At 48.9% G+C, this 17,943-nt stretch overlaps 1 protein-coding gene across 4 annotated transcripts in view; it reads right to left on the bottom strand.

The window, feature by feature from the left end:
* RNF213 (ring finger protein 213) overlaps positions 1-17,943 on the bottom strand; it is a 97,164-nt gene that overhangs the window by 16,381 nt on the left and 62,840 nt on the right. For 2 of the 4 annotated variants that reach the window (XM_069482958.1, XM_069482961.1), the window contains 18 exons: positions 17,544-17,735; positions 16,538-16,683; positions 15,154-15,308; positions 13,724-13,936; positions 13,200-13,378; positions 12,497-12,617; positions 8,890-8,990; positions 8,596-8,778; positions 7,385-7,554; positions 7,189-7,288; positions 5,003-5,114; positions 4,239-4,452; positions 3,815-4,005; positions 2,835-2,843; positions 2,503-2,625; positions 1,588-1,698; positions 549-788; positions 119-200 (listed from right to left, as the gene is read on the bottom strand). In XM_069482958.1, coding sequence (XP_069339059.1) covers positions 119-200; positions 549-788; positions 1,588-1,698; positions 2,503-2,625; positions 2,835-2,843; positions 3,815-4,005; positions 4,239-4,452; positions 5,003-5,114; positions 7,189-7,288; positions 7,385-7,554; positions 8,596-8,778; positions 8,890-8,990; positions 12,497-12,617; positions 13,200-13,378; positions 13,724-13,936; positions 15,154-15,308; positions 16,538-16,683; positions 17,544-17,735 — 2,642 coding nt within the window. The remainder of the gene's footprint in view (positions 1-118; positions 201-548; positions 789-1,587; positions 1,699-2,502; positions 2,626-2,834; positions 2,844-3,814; positions 4,006-4,238; positions 4,453-5,002; positions 5,115-7,188; positions 7,289-7,384; positions 7,555-8,595; positions 8,779-8,889; positions 8,991-12,496; positions 12,618-13,199; positions 13,379-13,723; positions 13,937-15,153; positions 15,309-16,537; positions 16,684-17,543; positions 17,736-17,943) is intronic. The other 2 variants (XM_069482957.1, XM_069482960.1) reach the window with 1 other exon arrangement.

The raw sequence follows: 17,943 nt of genomic DNA, 5'->3' as shown, positions 1-17,943 counted from the left end.
TTTGGCCCTCTAGGTGTGAGCCACGTGGATCCCAGGTCTAACCCGATGCCTCACGTGGCAGTCGGATGTGCCGCAGAGCAGACAGGAGTGCGATTCCCGCCCAGACACCAACACTTACTGTACCAACGGACTTGTTCCAGACCCTTCCACTTCCTCGCTTGAGCCAGCAAGTCTTCCGGCATTGTCGGGAGAAAGGCGTTCTGAAAGACCAAGAAGGCAGAGCCGGCTCTCGGTGAGTGAGCACACGGACGGGCTGCTATTGCTCAGCGGAGGCCCAGGGGAAGAAAGTGAACTTTTGTTTTCTTTCTTCTTGACCTCAAAAGCTGTCTATGCAGAAAATGTAACTGTTCTCTGGGAAACTGCCAAGGGTGAGGCGAGTTTTGCACTACTGCTGTGGGCTAAAGGGTCAGGTGAGATAAAAAGGCATTTATGGAACTTGGAAGCTAAAGAGGTTCCAGAGTTCCCAGGGCGGCGGGCTGGGTCTCTACGGTGACAAACTGTTGGAAGTTTTTGCTGGGAAGGCCGATGCAATCCCAGCCCAGTCTTACCACCATGTTGGCCGGGGAGAAAGCCAAGTTCTTCAGCGGTTCCAAGACTTGGTTTTGTCTACACAGAAGGATGGCTGCTGCATGAATGGCCATTTCTGTCACTGTTCCTTCAAGCGTGTTGTCACCGGGGCTCGTCCTCAGCAATGGCAGAGTATTGTCCACAAGGGATGTCGCAAAACATTTGACATCAGGAGAGAGGATCTTGCACTCTTCAATGAATGTGTTCACAGCCTCACATTGCTAACAGGGAAAGGATATTTTTAAGATATATCAAAGAAGAATATGTGAATTCAAACGTTTGCTCTTAGGCATACATTTTTATAGCAAATACACATCAAATATCATGGTAAATATGGATAAATTACCACCATTTGAGGGGAAATTCTTTTTTTTTTTTTTTTTTTTTTTGAGACAGAGTCTTGCTTTGTTGCCCGGGCTAGAGTGAGTGCCGTGGCGTCAGCCTAGCTCACAGCAACCTCAAACTCCTGGGCTTAAGCAATCCTACTGCCTCAGCCTCCCGAGTAGCTGGGACTACAGGCATGTGCCACCATGCCCGGCTAATTTTTTCTATATATATTTTTAGCTGTCCATATAATTTCTTTCTATTTTTTAGTAGAGATGGGGTCTCGCTCTTGCTCAGGCTGGTCTCGAACTCCTGAGCTCAAACGATCCGCCCACCTCGGCCTCCCAGAGTGCTAGGATTACAGGCGTGAGCCACCACGCCCGGCCTGAGGGGAAATTCTTTACAGAAGAGAATTTGCTCTCTATATATACAGCAACCACATACCTAAACATTAATTTTGATTTTCTATTTTGGTAAACATTATCTTATGTTCTTATGTATCTTTATGTTATTTTTAATTGTAATTCTGTAACCTTGGGGTTAAACAGAAAAGAGTTCCTCTGCATAATAAGGTTGAAAACTTCCATCCTAGATAAAAAATCCTGGGCATGATTTGTGCTTATGACTTTTATTCTTCAACGTCCCTCTGGATAAATAACAAGCCTATAAACACAAGCCCTGAATACTGTTACTCACCTCCGGCTTAGGATGGAGGTTCGCATTGCTGGATCTGTACAAAACAGCCACCTCTCTGAACAGTGCTAACAGCAAGTGGACTGCCTGTTGGGCTTTGGGTTTCCCGCAGGCCTGCAAAAGCGAGCATATCCAGTGAGAACGCAGAAGTTACACAGCTCCGTCCAAGGGCCCGAGGCCTGAGTAGTTTACATGTGAATACGAAATGTGCATCAGCCTTCAACCCACCAAGGGGCGGGAGAGCCCAGACACCTGGGACCATGCCGCCTGTGGGCCATCTTCTGGTCAGCAACTCTCGGGCTACAAGGTTTATAAAATATTCTCCGATTAAACGCAATGTATATTTATCAGCTTGTGACAGAAGTAACAGAAATCACCATCTATTCTTCTTCTGACCACTTCACTGGTCTTAGAAATTTTCCGGTACAAGAGAGGATTTCCTAGTTCCCCCTTTCCTGGCACAATGCCAAGGTAAGCAAGGACTCAAAAAGGGAGCAAGGCCAGACCAGTTTAAAGGTGAGATTCCAAACGCACACACACAAGCATATGTGTGAATACGCAGAGAGATGTGAATTTTGCCAGGCGTGTCAGCAGCTTTCGTGTCAGAGTAAGCCTGGAGGACACGATTCTTCTCCAGGACCTCAAAGGAGGTGGTGGACAGAAGTCAGAAAGGAGCCGCTGATGGCCTTGGCCACTCAGCAGGTCATAGCAGATCCGTCCCGGTCAACCACCGTGCTGTCCTGCTCCAGCCACTAGTGCACTCACCGGCCAGGCGCAGCATGTGACTTCTGACAGTGTGTCGCTCGACAGGGCCGCTTCGGTGGTCCACATCCCCGCATCACTTGACATAACCCAGGGGAGACACAGGCCCTGAGGGGTGCCATTTGGTACCAGAGGGAAACCGTGGGCCCGTCCTACCTTCAGGGCAGTCACGATACCCAGGGGCTTGCACTCGAGCACAGCTTTGGCCATGGCATCGCGAAGAGCCTTGTACTCATCACCGTACACCAGGTATCGATCTATCTGGCCCGGGTGGTCCTTCTGCAGCACCAGGAAAACAGGGGTTAATCACAGCGTGGACTGCAGGGGAACGTTTGGCACAGAAGCAGCTCAATAGGCACAGGAGCCGGGGAATCATCAGAGGCACAACGGCGGCTGAGCTGGGATTCCCGAGTCCTGCCAAGACGTGACCCTCCCGCACTATCTTGGAAAGAACGTCCCCACCTTGGCAGGGGAAGAGGCGTAAGTGCACGAAGAGCCTGCAGAGGGCGCAGTGCTGACCTGGGCGCTGCCTGCTCTGCTCAAGAGCAGCACCAAAGCCAGGTGACTTAAACTAGGTCGACTGTAAACCCCGGCCGGTAGTTTAAAAAAAAAAAAAAAGTCAGGGTTTTAGTATCTTTTTTTTTTTTTTTTTTTTTGAGACAGAGTCTCACTGTGTTGCCCGGGCTAGAGTGAGTGCGGTGGCGTCAGCCTAGCTCACAGCAACCTCAAACTCCTGGGCTCAAGCGATCCTCCTGCCTCAGCCTCCCGAGTAGCTGGGACTACAGACATGCACCACCATGCCCGGCTAATTTTTTCTATATATATTTTTAGTTGTCTGGTTAATTTCCTTCTATTTTTCAGTAGAGACGGGGGTCTTGCTCCTGTTCAGGCTGGTCTCGAACACCTGACCTTGAGCAATCTTCCCGCCTCGGCCTCCCACAGTGCTAGGATTACAGGTGCGAGCCACCGCGCCCAGCCTAGTATCATTTTTGAAACCCCAGGACAATAGGATCTGTTAATTTCTGAGCACCTGGAAAGGATCCCTGAGAACTAAACTTAATACAATTCTTCCATCCTTAGTGCTCATTCTTAACTGTTCCTGCCTGCCAGAGGCAAGAAGGACACATCCTGCAGGCTGAATCCTTTTTCCTTTGCTGAAAGCAAAGGCCACAGAAACATTCCTTGACTTTCTGTGTGTCAAATTCGATGAGAAGTGATGTCTAAACAAGTTTGGCAGGCGGATGACCAACCAGAACCTGCATGTGCACACATGCTCATCTCCGTCCTAGGCAGGTGGTCTAAGCGTCCTCCCAAGCTGGGTCACATTAGCTGGAGCAGAGACAAAGGACCTTGCAGACACATGTGTGCCCCTTCCTGGCTCTGGGGAGGGTGAGGGCGGGCGGAATGCGGGAGCCGCACCAGCCCGGGATGGGAGTGCCGGGCCAGGGCACTGACAGCACGTTCTCACCTGCTGCGCGATGACGTCCTGGGGAAAGACCCACTGGCACGGGTGGCCCGGCTTGGAGAGGCCCTGCACGAACTCCATGCCCCGCTGGCTGGCCAGCTTCCTCACCAGGTACACGCGGTACCAGTCGTTCTCCACGCGGGTGCAGAAGTGCTCAACCTGCCGCAGATAGCGTCGCTTCTCCTCTGCCATCTCTGGGGGTCCAGGGAGAAGGGGGTGAGCGACGGGGGACGCACTGACTCAGGATACTTATAGCAGGACACGAAGCTAGTCTAAGGGGACAAGGCCACCTCTTTAGGGATTCACAGTAAGACGCACCCAGGAGAGAGAGGGGCAGTAAGGACCAGCATTATTTTACAAACCTGTTTCCCATTCTTCTGAAACTTCTAAATAACAGGTCTTTAAACTCAAAGTAAACAAGGCTTGCCTGAGCCTCCCTGCAGCTCCGAGATGAAGTCCGAAGCCCTGTTGAGGCAGAGGCGGACGCTGGCGATCTCCTGCAGGTATTCGACCGAGGCCTCGCGGGCAGGATCTTGGCCACGTCTTGCCAGGGGATACGTCTCAAGGAAGTCCCTTTGTTCTCGTAGGTTCTTCAGTTCTTCGTTTCTGGAGCAAGCACTGGTCTTCTCGTGTACTGAATCCTAAGGATCAAAGAACAAGAAGAAAAGGCTATAATTCTTTTTAATATGCAAGTCCCCAACCTTCTGGAATTGCCACAGTGTGACTTTATGGAGAATAATGGGAGGATTAATAATATTACTCTAAGTTTCAGTGTAAATGTTTTGAATCGTGGAAAACTAACATTCCTTTCTCTCTTAGGGCCAAGAAGGAAGGGAAAACCAAACCTATGAGAAAAAAATTTTATATAATCTAATTTCGTTCATATACATTGTAAAAAATGTTGGCTATTAAAATAGGAGGATAATAAACAGTATTCATGGGTCACCATCCGGCGTAAGCGCTGTCGGCTTTGGTGCTATGTTCTTCTAGCACCTGAGTGCCAACGTATGCAGCTGCTGAGGACAGGGGCGATGTCTTTGGAACCCTTCTGTTTTTCTGCATGGAACACGGCCTCTGTTAATTGTACTGACTAACATCATAATTTGTAAACTTTTGAAAACACTTTTTCATTGCATTAAGCCATGTGGTTCAGAGAGTTTGCAGAAGAAATGCAGGGAAGTGACGGTGTACCTCCAGGCAGTTGATGAAGAGCATGTACAGCTCACTTTTATCTTCAGTTATGAGAGCTTTATTTTTTAACAGGGACAAGTAGTCCTGAATATAATCTTTTACTTCATGGAAGCTGTGGAGACAGAAATATTCTTCGTGATTATTTCACATCTGGAGACCCATCTTAGCCCCCAAAAAAGGCACCTGTCAATCGCCTGTCCATCCCCCTCCGTGTGTGTGTGTGTGTGTGTGTGTGTGTGTGTCTAAACATACATATGGATATACAGTTTATAACATGATTTCCTTGAACACATCTTAACACAAGATTGGAAGAATATAAAATTCCATATTTTAGACCAGCTGTTCTCAAACTTTTTGGTTTCGGGACCCATTTAAAGTCTTAAAAATTATTGAGAACTCCAAAGAACTTTTCCTTATGTGAGTTATAGCTATCAATATTTATGATATTAGAAATTATTAAAAATTAAAACATTTCCAAAATATCAGCACATTTAAAATAGCAATAATAAATTCATTACATGTTAAATAACATTTAAAATAATGAACTATTTTCCAGAATTTGAAAATTAACTAGGGAGAAGGGTGGCTTTGTTTTACATCCCTACAAATCTCTCTAATTCCTGGCTTCACAGAAGTCAGCTGACTTCTTATATATCTGCTCCTGTTTCTGATCAGCTGTGCTACATTGAGTATATGAAGAAAATCTGGCCTCACACGTTATATAGTTGGAAAAGGGAGAAATATTTCAATAATTTTTGCAGATAATTATGGATATTCTTCTTTGATACTATACCAAAACTTGACAAATCATCGTTTCTATAGGTTAGTTGTAATGTGGAACCGGAAATCATATCAATGCACTTTCTGTAGTCAATTATATTAAAATTCAGTGGTATCCTTTGCACTTTAAATGGGTTTTCACCCACACATGGTTTTGTGACATTGGGCATTGGTCATTTGGAACATATTGGTTCGCTGAGCTATACAGATCTTGCAAATGTTGACATATTTATTCTATATTAAAAAAACTCATCCACATTCATTAATATCACCACGTATTGCCTCAAAAAGTCCTCAAGTACTAGAAAGCTAACAAGCTCACGGTGGAGAATACAAGTTTTCCAAAATTTTAATTTTTGCTTAAAATCTTGAATTTTATCATTAGCAACAAACACCATCAGTTGTTCTGACGTGACAGGTTCACTTTGCCTGTTTTCAGGACAGTGCGTGCCGGGCGCCAGGTCTGACTAACTGCGGTTGTCACTCGTTCCCGCAAGGGCAAATGGCATTCCATGAAAAAGCAGCCAGTTCGCACAAGACTGCGGTGAGCGATTCTCTCCGAGATAACACTGCACTTTGGTGTGCAGCTAGAGTGTACTGCATGCACCTCCCATTTCCACAAAATATTTAAAAAGTCTATCCTCCAGGGCTGAGATTCAGTACAATTAATAGGTAGAACTGGCCTTTTTAGAAAACTACATTTGCACGGTAGTAAGGAAAACAATGACTGCTACTACGGCTTTCCTCGTGTGAAGATGCCAGTCTTACCTGCCACTGCTTTTGTAACACCATTGCAAATATCAACACGTTGAAAAAGGCAAATTTGTCTTAGTATTATTTTGAAAACAGTTTTGACCTCAGGGACCTCCCCACACCCACAGATCCTCACCGACACTTTCAGAACTGTAACACTAGATCAACACAAGGACCACAGACGACAATATTCTTACATGTTGTCAACATCCTTCCTAACCAAGGACATTTACTGATACAGCCCATGTTCAGGGGAATATGAACTTAGAGCACACCCGGGACACTGAAGGTGAGAGACGTTCTAAGTTACCACCCTAAAAAAAAACCACACAACTGGGTTGCCGTGAACTAGGACTCCAGACTCAAAATTCTGCTCGCTTCACAACACCGAGGTCCCTTCCCGGCATCCTGTTTTCTTCTTGCTCAGTATGTGCTTGTGGATGTACTAAATGCATGTGTCTATGTGTGACAATGTCGGAACACACAACCAACACAGATAAGCCAGGTCAGCCCTCACCCAAAAGCTTCCCAAGATCATGAACGAGCTACTAGTCATGAGAAGAACACTTGGTAGCAAAGAGAAAGCCATGATAAAGAGAAAAAGAAGTCCAGACTTTCTAGAAGCACATCTCGAGTAAGGCAGTTGCTCTTACCTGTACTTCAAAAGCAGCTTCAGCACCACCGAGCGGATAACCGGAGTCTTATCGACAACGTCGTTAAATGGAGAGAGGGACTTGGTGTGTTCACAGCGTCCTTAAACCGGAAGGAGAAAGGTAGCTCACCGCATCTGACATGTCAGAGTGAGAAGAAGAACTGAATTTTTAGGTTCATGGGAAAAAAGCAACTTACCTTGGCGAGTGTCCCTTAAGAGTTCCTTCTGTACAAAGAGTAGTGACAGCAGGCTGTCTATCACCTCCTTCTGTGGTGGGGTGTTGTCTTTGAAGCACATGGTGGAAACCAGGTCCACAAAGAAACTGTTGCACATCTGGCGGAACTGGGCATGTTTCTCAATGGCTTTCCTTAGGAACAGTTGAAAAACACAGTCAAAAAACTTGCAGGATGTGTTCCAACATCCCTCCATACAGAATGATTGGAGATTTTGGGCGGCATTTCATTTTTCAAGATTTAAGTCGCTCCTTACATTGCTTAGAGCTGCTCTTCAAAACTGCAACAAACAGTATTTAGACTCATCTCTCTCGGGGAACAGTTTCATCACTGGGCAGCTCGCAGTCCCCTCCAGAGTCTCAAAGCATGTCAAAGCGCCCACCACCAGGCCTGCCTGGGGCTCCACGTTTAGGGCCACAGAAGGGAGGGCTGGGGAAGGAAAACCCACCACTTCCAGAGCAGGGCCGAGGCCTGCTGAGCCCAGAGAGCGTTGGCTCCTTTTATTTTCCTCTGCAAAGCTAAACAAGGTTTTGTCCTTGGGCCAGTGAACATAAATGACATTTACACAATGAAGAGGACAGACCAGTTGCATCTAAATTCCTTGAGCCTCTATTGAGGGTTTTAATACTTTCTGATTTATTTTTTCTAAATTTTCTGTCTCCCAAATCTATACATGTGGAGAGAAGAATTTTGAGACAGCAGATGTTTATGAAGGTACATAAGTGGTGGTCTCTCTTCTGATAGTCCCCTGAAGTTGGTTTTCTACCAAATGAAGGTTAGTAGAGTTCTTTTTTTTTTGAGACAGTCTCACTTTGTTGCCCGGGCTAGAGTGCCGTGGTGTCAGCCTAGCTCACAGCAACCTCAAACTCCTGGGCTCAAGCGATCCTCCTGCCTCAGCCTCCCGAGTAGCTGGGACTACAGCCATGCGCCACCATGCCTGGCTCATTTTTCTATATATTTTTAGCTGTCCATATAATTTCTTTCTATTTTTAGTAGAGACGGGGTCTCGCTCTTGCTCAGGCTGGTCTCAAACTCCTGAGCTTGAGCAATCCACCCACCTCTGCCTCCCAGAGTGCTAGGATTACAGGCGTGAGCCACCGCGCCTCGCTGAGTTCGTATTTTTGAATACTGTATTTGCAAAAAAGGGGAGTGGGAAACGAGAAAGGGCGTTTTACCTGTGCTCTTGGGAAACGGTCAGAGAGAACGTGTCTGGCAAGGCAGTCCGACAGTCGTGGCACATCATCTGCCCGGGGACAAGCCAGGCTCTGATGCAGCGCAGGCAGTACACGTGGTCACAGGGCAGACAGACAGGCTCCTGCGCGTCGCCCAGGCAGAGGGGGCATGGCTGAATCTCACACCTAGGATCCAAGAAGGGGGTTCGTTCTGAAGCAGAGCAGCTGGCCGGCAGAGGCTAAAACACCAAAGGTTCAGAAGTCGCTCCTTCACGGATCCCAAGCCAGGGGTCTCACCTGCTGAGGGTCTTGCTGGCTGTGTCCTTGCATTCGCGGAGGGTCTTCATCACAGCCATGAAAGGCCTGTGGGTCTTGATGTCAGAGTTCTCCCGAAGACACTGTGGGAGGCAGCGATGAGCAGTCAGAACAGTGGGGAGGGCGGGGCAGCCGGACAGGCCGTTTCCGGAGGCGAAAGGGGGCACAATGCAGCCACTGGGCCAGCTGGCTGGCTGTGCAGAGTTGGGGGGCAGCACAAGGCCTCTGGGTTCTCTGTTCATGGTTTCCTCAGCTCCGGACGCCCTTTTTGTGATTCTGCTGCTTTGCAGGAGAAGAGCTACATTCTCAACTTCTGATTTTCCCCTTTCTCTCTTTTTCTTTTAAGGTCTATCTCCCTCTTGCTATTAGGAGATATTTCACACTTTAAATAATAATAGTGTAATTACCATCTGTGTATCCCCAACCAAGCTTCAGGAAATCTCAGCATTTTTGAATATTTGATTTAGATCACTTTTTAAAGAAACAAAACATTACAAGTTGCAATTCCACCTCCCTCTCTGATCACATTTCCCTCCCCCCGCCCCCCAAGATAGCCACATCCCTAAATTTCAGCTCTCAGGACATCTGCATGCATATACACTCTATTATTGTTGTGAATGTTTTAAAACTTTGTATCAATGACATCACACCGTCCTAGGCTTCTACAGCTTGCACTCTGCACTAACACATGTAGGTCCCAAATCATTCTTGCTATGTGCTAGATGGTATCCATTGATGAATATACCAGTTACCTGTTTTCTGGTTAATGGGCATTTAGATTTTTTGCAATTTTTCACAATTCCCAACGTTCCTGTATTCAACATTCTTACATGTGTCTGCTTGAGTGCAAATGGCAAGTTTCTCTATTATAGTTAGAAATGGGGCCGGGCATGGTAGCTCACACCTGCAATCCCAGCACTCTGGGAGGCTGAGGCGAGAGGATCGGTTGAACTCAGGCGTTCAAGACCAGCCTGAGCAAGAGTGGGACCCCATCTTTACCAAAAATAGAAAAAATTAGCCGGGCGTGGTGGTGCACACCTATAGTCCCAGCTACTTGGGAGGCTGAGGCAGGAGGATGCTTGAGTCCAGGAGTTTGAGGCTGCAGTGAGCTAGGCTGACGCCACGGCTCTCTACCTGGGATGATGGAGCAAGACTCTGTCTCAAAAAGAAGAAAAAAGAAAGAAAAAAAGAAAAAGAAAAAAGAAATGGAAGCCCTGGTTTCTAGGAAATACACATCTTCAGGGATACATGATCAGTGAGTTTAATGGCAACGTGTATGGAATTTTGTGGTTAGGGGCAATATTTATGTAGATGTTTTGATATTATGTAAACCCTTGGGCATTACAAGCTTAAAGAGAGTTCCCTTCTACTCTTAGTTTGCCAAGAGTATTTTTTTTCCCAAATCACAAATTTCATCAAACACTTTTTCTCTACCTTTTCATTTAGAGTTTACCTTTTAATTTATGTAACTGATGACATTTACAGATTTTTCTGATTCTGAGCCATCCTTGAATGCCCAGGATTAATCTTCCTTGGAAATGATGTGTGTGTTTTTAATACCCTGATAAACGTGATTTGTTAATCAACAAGCCAATACAAAAATGGACTTGAATAGACATTTCTCCAAAGAGATATTCAGATGCCCAATAAGCACATGAGAAGATGCTCAACATCACTAGTCATTGGAGAAACACAGATTAAAACCACAATGAGACACCACTTCACACCAGTTAACATGGCCATTATCAAAAATAGGGAAAATACCAGGTGCTGGCCAGGATATGGAGAAATCAGAACCTTGATGCATTGCTGGTGGGAATGTAAAATGGTGCAGCCACTGTGGAAAACAACACGGTGATTCTTCAAAAATTTAAACATAGAATTATGTGATCCAGGAATTCCACTTCTCGGTATATATCCAAAAGAATTAAATGTAGGGACCCAAACAGATACTTGTACGCCCATGTTCACAGCAGCGTTACTTACAGTAGCCAAAGGTGGACATAACCTAAATGTCCATCAACAATGAATGGATAAACAAAAGGGGGTCTATCCATACAATGGTGTATTACCCACCTTAAAAAGGAAATTCTGACACATGCTACAACAGGGATGAACCTTGAAAACCTCACGCTAAGTGAAACAAGCCAGACACAAAAGGACAAATACCGTATGAGTGCCTGAATAGTCCAGTTCACGGGGACAGAAAGTAGAATGTGGTTGCCAGGGGCTGGGGGAGTGGGGACGGGAAGTCCGTGTTCAAGGGAGAGAGAGTTTCAATCTGGGAAGATGAAATAGTGCTGGAGAGGGACACTGTGGTGACGGCTGCACAACAATGTGAGCAGGAATGTCACTGAATTGTACACTTAAAAATGGTTAGGACGGTAAATTTTATGGTATGTATATTTTACCGAAATAAATATGGCAGTGGCCCAGTTGGGTGGAAGATGGCAAAGATGGGGATATTAGGGACTGAAAAGCTGATGGTGCCCTTACGATCTGCAGTAGAACTTCTGGAAAGACTGTCATCTGTGATACTTTGAGAGGCAGAGCACGCCGAGTGTGCACGTCCTGGGTTGCGCTCTTAAAGAGGATGGGTGTGTCTTGCACCTCCCCTTCCTTCTGTCCATGGACTATGACACCAGGAGCAGCCTTCTAAGGCCACAGGATTGAGGCTGCACTTTAAAAATGACAAAGGGACGAGACAGGAGTGCGGGTGCCTGACTCTGGGGAGCTGGTCCCTTAGCCCTGGGCTGCCTGCGCCCACCCTGCTGTATGAGCGAGAAATAAGCTGATGCTGTGCTTAAGCCATTGACATTTCTGCCATGTCAGAGGAGCAGCATCTAGCATCCAAGCCAACCTTCCTCCAGCGCGCCTCCTGCACTTCCAAGGCTGGACGGCTAAAGCTGCTGTTCTCAGACACCGGACGGCAAGACCTCTGGACGTGGCCCTGTGTAGGCCATGGGGTGAGCGAGGCAGAGGCCGTGTTCTGCTGGGTAGCCATCGTTGCATGGTCACAGAGATGGTGGCTTTTTCTGCAGGGGCGTTGTCCTGTGCTGTCACTAGCTTTATAAAGGGTGTTAAGGGGCAGAGGCGTGGTGACTTTCTGTTCTCTCGGTCCCATGGACAGCACTCTGTTTTGAAGTCCCCAATCCCAGTGGCATTCTCCTGCATCTTGTGTCCCTGACCACGGCAGTGGTGACAAGCGGCTCCCCCAGAGAGCCAGGCTGGTGGTCTGCTCTGTGGTTACCCCAGAGGCTGGTAATTCCTCCCAGAGTTTTTACTAGCTTGTTCCCCGCCTGCGTCCCTGTCTGCATGCGATTCCTACAAGTTTCTCTTTATGCGACAGAATCCTAAATGCTATGCCCGACTTAGTAATCAGGAGAAGGTAAATAATGAAGCAATTAAACATTGAAAATTTACTGGCTTGTTGATGAAATCATGTTCCTTTACACCTCTAGGTAAAATTCTCAGAGAGCTGCAAGAGAACACACTAACCTGCAAATAAACGTCAGGTCACGTGTCAGGTATGCTCCGCTTTGCAAAGGGGGGGTCAGCACTTACTGCCGAGCGGAGCCCACGTACTCACCTTGTCCAGCAAGAAGACATACTCGGTCACCAGCTTGCTTAACTCGGGGACCTGGCTCTCTGTCCCCAGCAGCACGTGCTCCACAAAGAGTGCAGTGGAAAAAATCCGATTCCACTGGTTTCTGTCAAAAGAGGGTGTCACTCACTCAGGGACAAAACAAGGACCGGGGGAGAGAGGCAGGTGTGGAGGCAGAGGACAGGGAGGGAAGAGAGGGACCCGGGCACAGGCCAGCAGCAGGGATTCCACACGGACCCCTGTGACACGGTCCCTGACCTGTCGCCCGTCCCCGGTCTCAGATGCTCCGCTCAGACGAGACCCACATGTGATGCCTCAACACGTGCCGCCACTGCGACCTGCTCGGTCCCACCTCGCCTCCAGAGCCCAGCGCAGGAACTGCCGCTCTGACCCTGGTGGCCTGTCCCCTCTCTGCTCGCCCTGCCCGCCCCGGCTGTCCCTTCTGCACAGCAATTCTCACACAGCAGCCTAATAATCCGCCCCCTGAACGCACAGCCTTCTCCGTGTGTCGCCAGCATCTACTGAGATGCCCGGCGCTTAGTGAGGGCTCAACAAGCGCCAAGTGAGTGAATGAGCAAAGGACCCTTCCCGCAGCAGGAGTGTCTGCCAGTGCGTCTCACGGACGTGCCCAGGACGTGGCGGGCTCCCAGCGAGCACGTGCAGCAGGGCACGGGCTCCCGCGCCTCACCTGACTTCCCTGACAGCTTCGGCCAGCCTCCTGCTGCCTCGCATGTGCCCGTCCGCACAGACGAGCTCCAGCGGCATGGACAGGTTCTTCACCAGCTGTACCCAGGCCTGGGGGCTGGGCTTCAGGGCGTCTCTCGTCAGCATTTCCACACAGGCCATCGCTGCGAACGCGTCCAGCGTCTGGGGAGACGGGACAGGTGTGTGCCTGGGCTGTGGCCCTCCTTCCCCACCTCTTCCCTCCTTTGAGGCTGCTCTCAACCCTTGGGCCAGAGGCCTGGCTGTTTGCCCCGTGCATTCTTGTGTTCCAGGCTTGCAACCTAATCTCTTTATGGTCTTGAGATATAGGAAGCATTAGTTAGATGTGTTCTTAACATCTCCGAGTTACACCGACACGGAGGCCCCGTGAAGAGGTCTCCCCTTTGGAGCACAGCCCCGCAAGCTTTCCGCGCCCAGGGTGGAGCCAGAAGCACCCCAACACCTGCGTGGGGCTGGCCGAGGCCTGGGCCTTCCCCGGGGGAGCCATACCATCTCGGGGCCGGCCAGCTCATGGCTCTGCGAGGCCTGCGCCAGGCTTCGTAGAACTTGGGGGTGGATGGTCAAGATTCTGGAGAGGTTCTGCAGCCGGCTCCTGAAGTGCTGGTAGGCAACGTGCACCCAGGGCAAGGACACCCCCTCCTCTGGCCGCCCTGCGGCTGCCGTCAGCTCACCGATGCCGGACCACAGCGCCATCTGCAGGAGCTGGGCATTGAAAGGGTTTTTAGTGTATGTTTTCAAGTTACAAAAATGGCACGTTTTCCCCTGTGGAAAATCAGAACAATGCAGACACTACGGGAAAACACTGGAGGTCACGCTTACTGTCACTGTCCCCAGTTTGCTGTCTGGTGGGGCTCCTCCTGGTCACTTTTATATCTGCCCCCTCCTCCCCCATCATCCCCAGTTAGGATCACGGTGTCTTCCTGATTTTTCCCACTGCACGCTGGGTGACGAGCGTCGCTGTGTTAGTCTGTTACTCTGTTCTCTGTCCCTGAACATACGTGACAGCTTCGCTTTTAATGGTTGCTTAATGACCCACTGAGTGGCTACACTTCAATTTAACCATCTCTGATTTCTGGACAATTAAATTGTTTCTAATTTTCCATTTTTAGAAACAAATTTGAAAAGAACATTCCCATTAATAAAATATTTGTGCACGTGTCCAGTCATTTTCTTAGGACAGAGTCAGACGTTTAGACCGTGTGAGGCTGCGACACGGCCCGCCAGGCGGTTTCCGGAGCACGTGCCGCCCGCGCCGCGGCTGGCCCTTCTCTGCAGCGCCGACCGCCCTCCTTAAAACTCGGTGCTACCGAACAAGTAGGTAAAAATGGTCTCTAAACTGTTCACATTCTGTTGATTTACCAGTGAGGCTGAGCAATTTCGAGTGTTCTCTGGATGGATGTTGATATTAAGATGATTATTCTGTTAAAAGTTCTTCTATAACTTTTACCCATTTTTTAAAATTAGGGTATTTTCTTATTGATTTCTAAGAATACCTTAACCTCTAGTCATATTGCTTGTAAGGATGTTCTCCTCCCATTTGTAACTTTTTTTTTTATGTAGTGAAGTTTACAATTTTTAGGTAGTCAAAAGTATTACTCTTGCCATCGAATTTCATTTATTATTCTTACCCTGTAGGGTTAGTTAAATATTTACCTTAATTTTCTTCCAGAGGAACTCAACATTTAAAAAGAAAGCATTACAGGGAAATTGGAGGTCTTCCCATGTCGACAGAAATTTCCGTGTTTCAGGTGGCCCGGGCAGTGGGCGGAGGGTCAGCACGGAGCGAGGCCACAGACGGAGAAGCGACCCCACCCCCAGCTCCCCACGGACCCTGCTGTTCCCGCAGCCATGGACACAGGCCCGTGTTGCATCCGGCCCACAGTACACAGGCTGCACACAGACCCTGTGTCGGTCTCTACCTTTAGTTCCTCCGGCGAGGACACTCTCGTGGTCAGGAGGAGGAAGTCCGTGCAGTAGCTCTGCAGAAGCTCCTGCTGCTGCTCTTCCCGGAGCTGGGCAAGAAACACGCCCAGCGGAGTCTGCCGGAAGATTTCCACTAGCTTCTGTGACAGCCCTGCAGAGAGGAAACCGAAGAGTGGCTTGGAGCGTGACTCTAAATCCCGACTCCTCCCTCACGTCCAGGAGCCCGGCGGCCCCGAGCAGGGCAGTGCCGTGGTGGGCGGTAGCGGCGGGCAAGGCTCTGCCGAGTGGGAGGCCCGGATAAGGGGCCCCGACTGCCTGATCCCACGGGGCATGAAAGGGACGGTCACTATCTAGACATGTAAGGTATTTCCCAATGGAATAAAGAAGGAAGAATTTAATCCATGTTAAATTTTGGTCACAAACAGCCAAGCTAGCCCCAAAGGGTAAAAACTGTCTGGTGTCAGAGATCAGAGTTGTGTGTTGCATGTCTAAAAGTCCTAATGTGCTCGGGAGCCCAGGGTCCGAGTAAATCAGGAGTGAGTGGGCTGCTCTTGAGGGGCTGGGGACACAGAACCCTCAAACCAGAAAGATCTGGCTTCTAGTGGGTGGGGTGCCGGCCCCCCGTTTCATGCTGTCATAGGAAAGCAGAGTCGGTCAGAGTACTGCCCCGAAAACAGGAAACGCTCTCTCATCAGGGGAGAGACTCCTTCAAGTTTGTCCAAGAAAAGTGGCGGAAAGCTTAGCTAGAAAAACAAGCTCATCTGAGTGTTTTCACCAGTACCGTAAGAAAACGTTGAAAAGATTATTTCACGTATGAAAGATGGCTCTTCCAAAAATGTCATGTTATCCTTGGTGTGTCTGGCCAAACTCGTGGGCATTCGGCAGCAGAGCGCAGCGCCACGCCTGGGCTTGTGTGACCCGGGAGGAACACACAGCTCAGCCTGGGGGAGGAGGCTACCTAGGCACTAGCATTTTCTGTGAGAGGCTCAGCTGAAGGTATCCCCTGAGTTTCATGCCCCAGTTTCCAGAAACCTCGGAATGGGAATGGCCAGCTGGTGGCAGGGAACAGTCCTCTTCCTGCCAGAATGCGCCCCATTCCGCCACACCCCTGGCCACTATGGCACTGACACTCATGTCACAGCTCCCTCTGGCAGGGGACCGGAAGGCTCCTGATCCCTGCTGAGGACTCTCACCCCTTCTGCAGAGACCTTAGATGAAGGAACGACATACATTTGAGGCTACTCCACAGTGTTAAAACTGAAACCTCCAAAATGAACCTCGTGATAGAGTGCCATCCATCTACTTGCTTATTGTCAGGCAAAGTCTTTGTGAGCAACAGGCTGATTCACCTGTGCCGGACCTGTCCCCAGGTGGCCTCACCTTCTGCATCTGTGATGTACTGAGCCTGCACACAAAGCTCCTCCAGGTAGTCCTTGATTCTCCAGCTAAATGGGACATTGTTGGAAGCATTCTCGGAAAGGTTCATGTAGTTCTGCACCACGATGGAGGACATCTCACTTTTAGGTCTGCAAGGAGGCGAATGAGGACAAGAATGTGGCTCGTGAGACGTCACTCAGAACACACAAGAACCACTGTCGCCAGTTCCCCTCTGTCCTCAAACGAACACAGGGTGCTGAGAGGCTGCACAGACAACTGCTGGTCCACTCTGCAGGGTTTCCGCTATGAAGGAGCCAGGAGACCACCTCATGGAATCCCCTTGCTTTAGAGACAAAGCAAGCCAGGCTGGTAGGGGCGGAGTAAGGTGCCTAAAATCTCTGGCAGAATCAAGTCTTCTAGTACCTGAACCTGTTCTGCTCTGACACCGCTTACTACAGAGCACGACTTGTCAGAGCGATTCTTTCTTACTCGAGCATCAGCAGCACCTTGTCTTCTAAGCAAGAGCTTCCTCTGGCAACTCAGGATTCCAGGAATTTATTCCTTAGTAACCTATGTCCCGGAATCAAAGCCCCCGGATGCAAAGAGGAAGCTCGTGGGAGGCCAGCTGAGCTGAGCTCTGCACGGCCAGGCCCAGGGTGGGCCGTGCAGCTCCTCCCATGGAACGAGGGACAGGGAAGGGGAACAAGGACCACAGCTCTCCTGAGCGCGGCGTCCCCGCCACACGCCCAGTCCCACCCAGCGATTTCAACGACAGTGGGTGCTCTGAGAGCCAGGAAACGGGGAGGGTGGCGACGAAACAAGGATTTCTCAGAACACTGTGAACTTCCTTTTCCAACGCCATCGTCCTCCAGGCAGCAAAAAGAGCCAACATAAATGTTATCCTAAAGGCAGTATCTGTATTTTATCAAACACTTGGAAGAACATATTAAAAGTGCTGCTGTATTATGATCCTTTTCCCCTTCCCATAAAAAGAAAGTCTTCCATTCACCTGGCATTATTCATCACAAGAGGAATGTTCAGAAGCTTAATGTCACTGAAAATAAACATCCAGAGATCTCTCGCCCAGGGTGGAGAGTCTGGCCTGGCCAGGAGCTCCAGGTTCCCGTCTCTGTCGATGAACGATATCATACTGGCCAGGAGAGGCGTGACGGCACCTTGGACTCGCTTCCAGAGGGTTTGCCTGCAACACGGGAGGGAGAGGGGACCCCGTCGCGGTTGAAAGTAGCCACAGTGGGGTGCCTGCCATCCTTGGACATTTCATTCCTTCTTGGGCATTAACAAAACATCTGGCCTACTAATTGCTGCACGATAGCTATGGCTGTAAATTGAAATTTTCATCATTTTTAAGTACTAGAAAAGAAACCCACAAATGGAAATATCTACGATTA

The sequence above is a fragment of the Eulemur rufifrons genome, chromosome 9 (genome assembly GCF_041146395.1).
Source record: "Eulemur rufifrons isolate Redbay chromosome 9, OSU_ERuf_1, whole genome shotgun sequence".
NCBI lineage: Eukaryota > Metazoa > Chordata > Mammalia > Primates > Lemuridae > Eulemur > Eulemur rufifrons.
The sequence above is the reverse complement of the archived record's forward strand: the minus strand, read 5'-3'. Positions and strand labels throughout refer to the sequence as shown.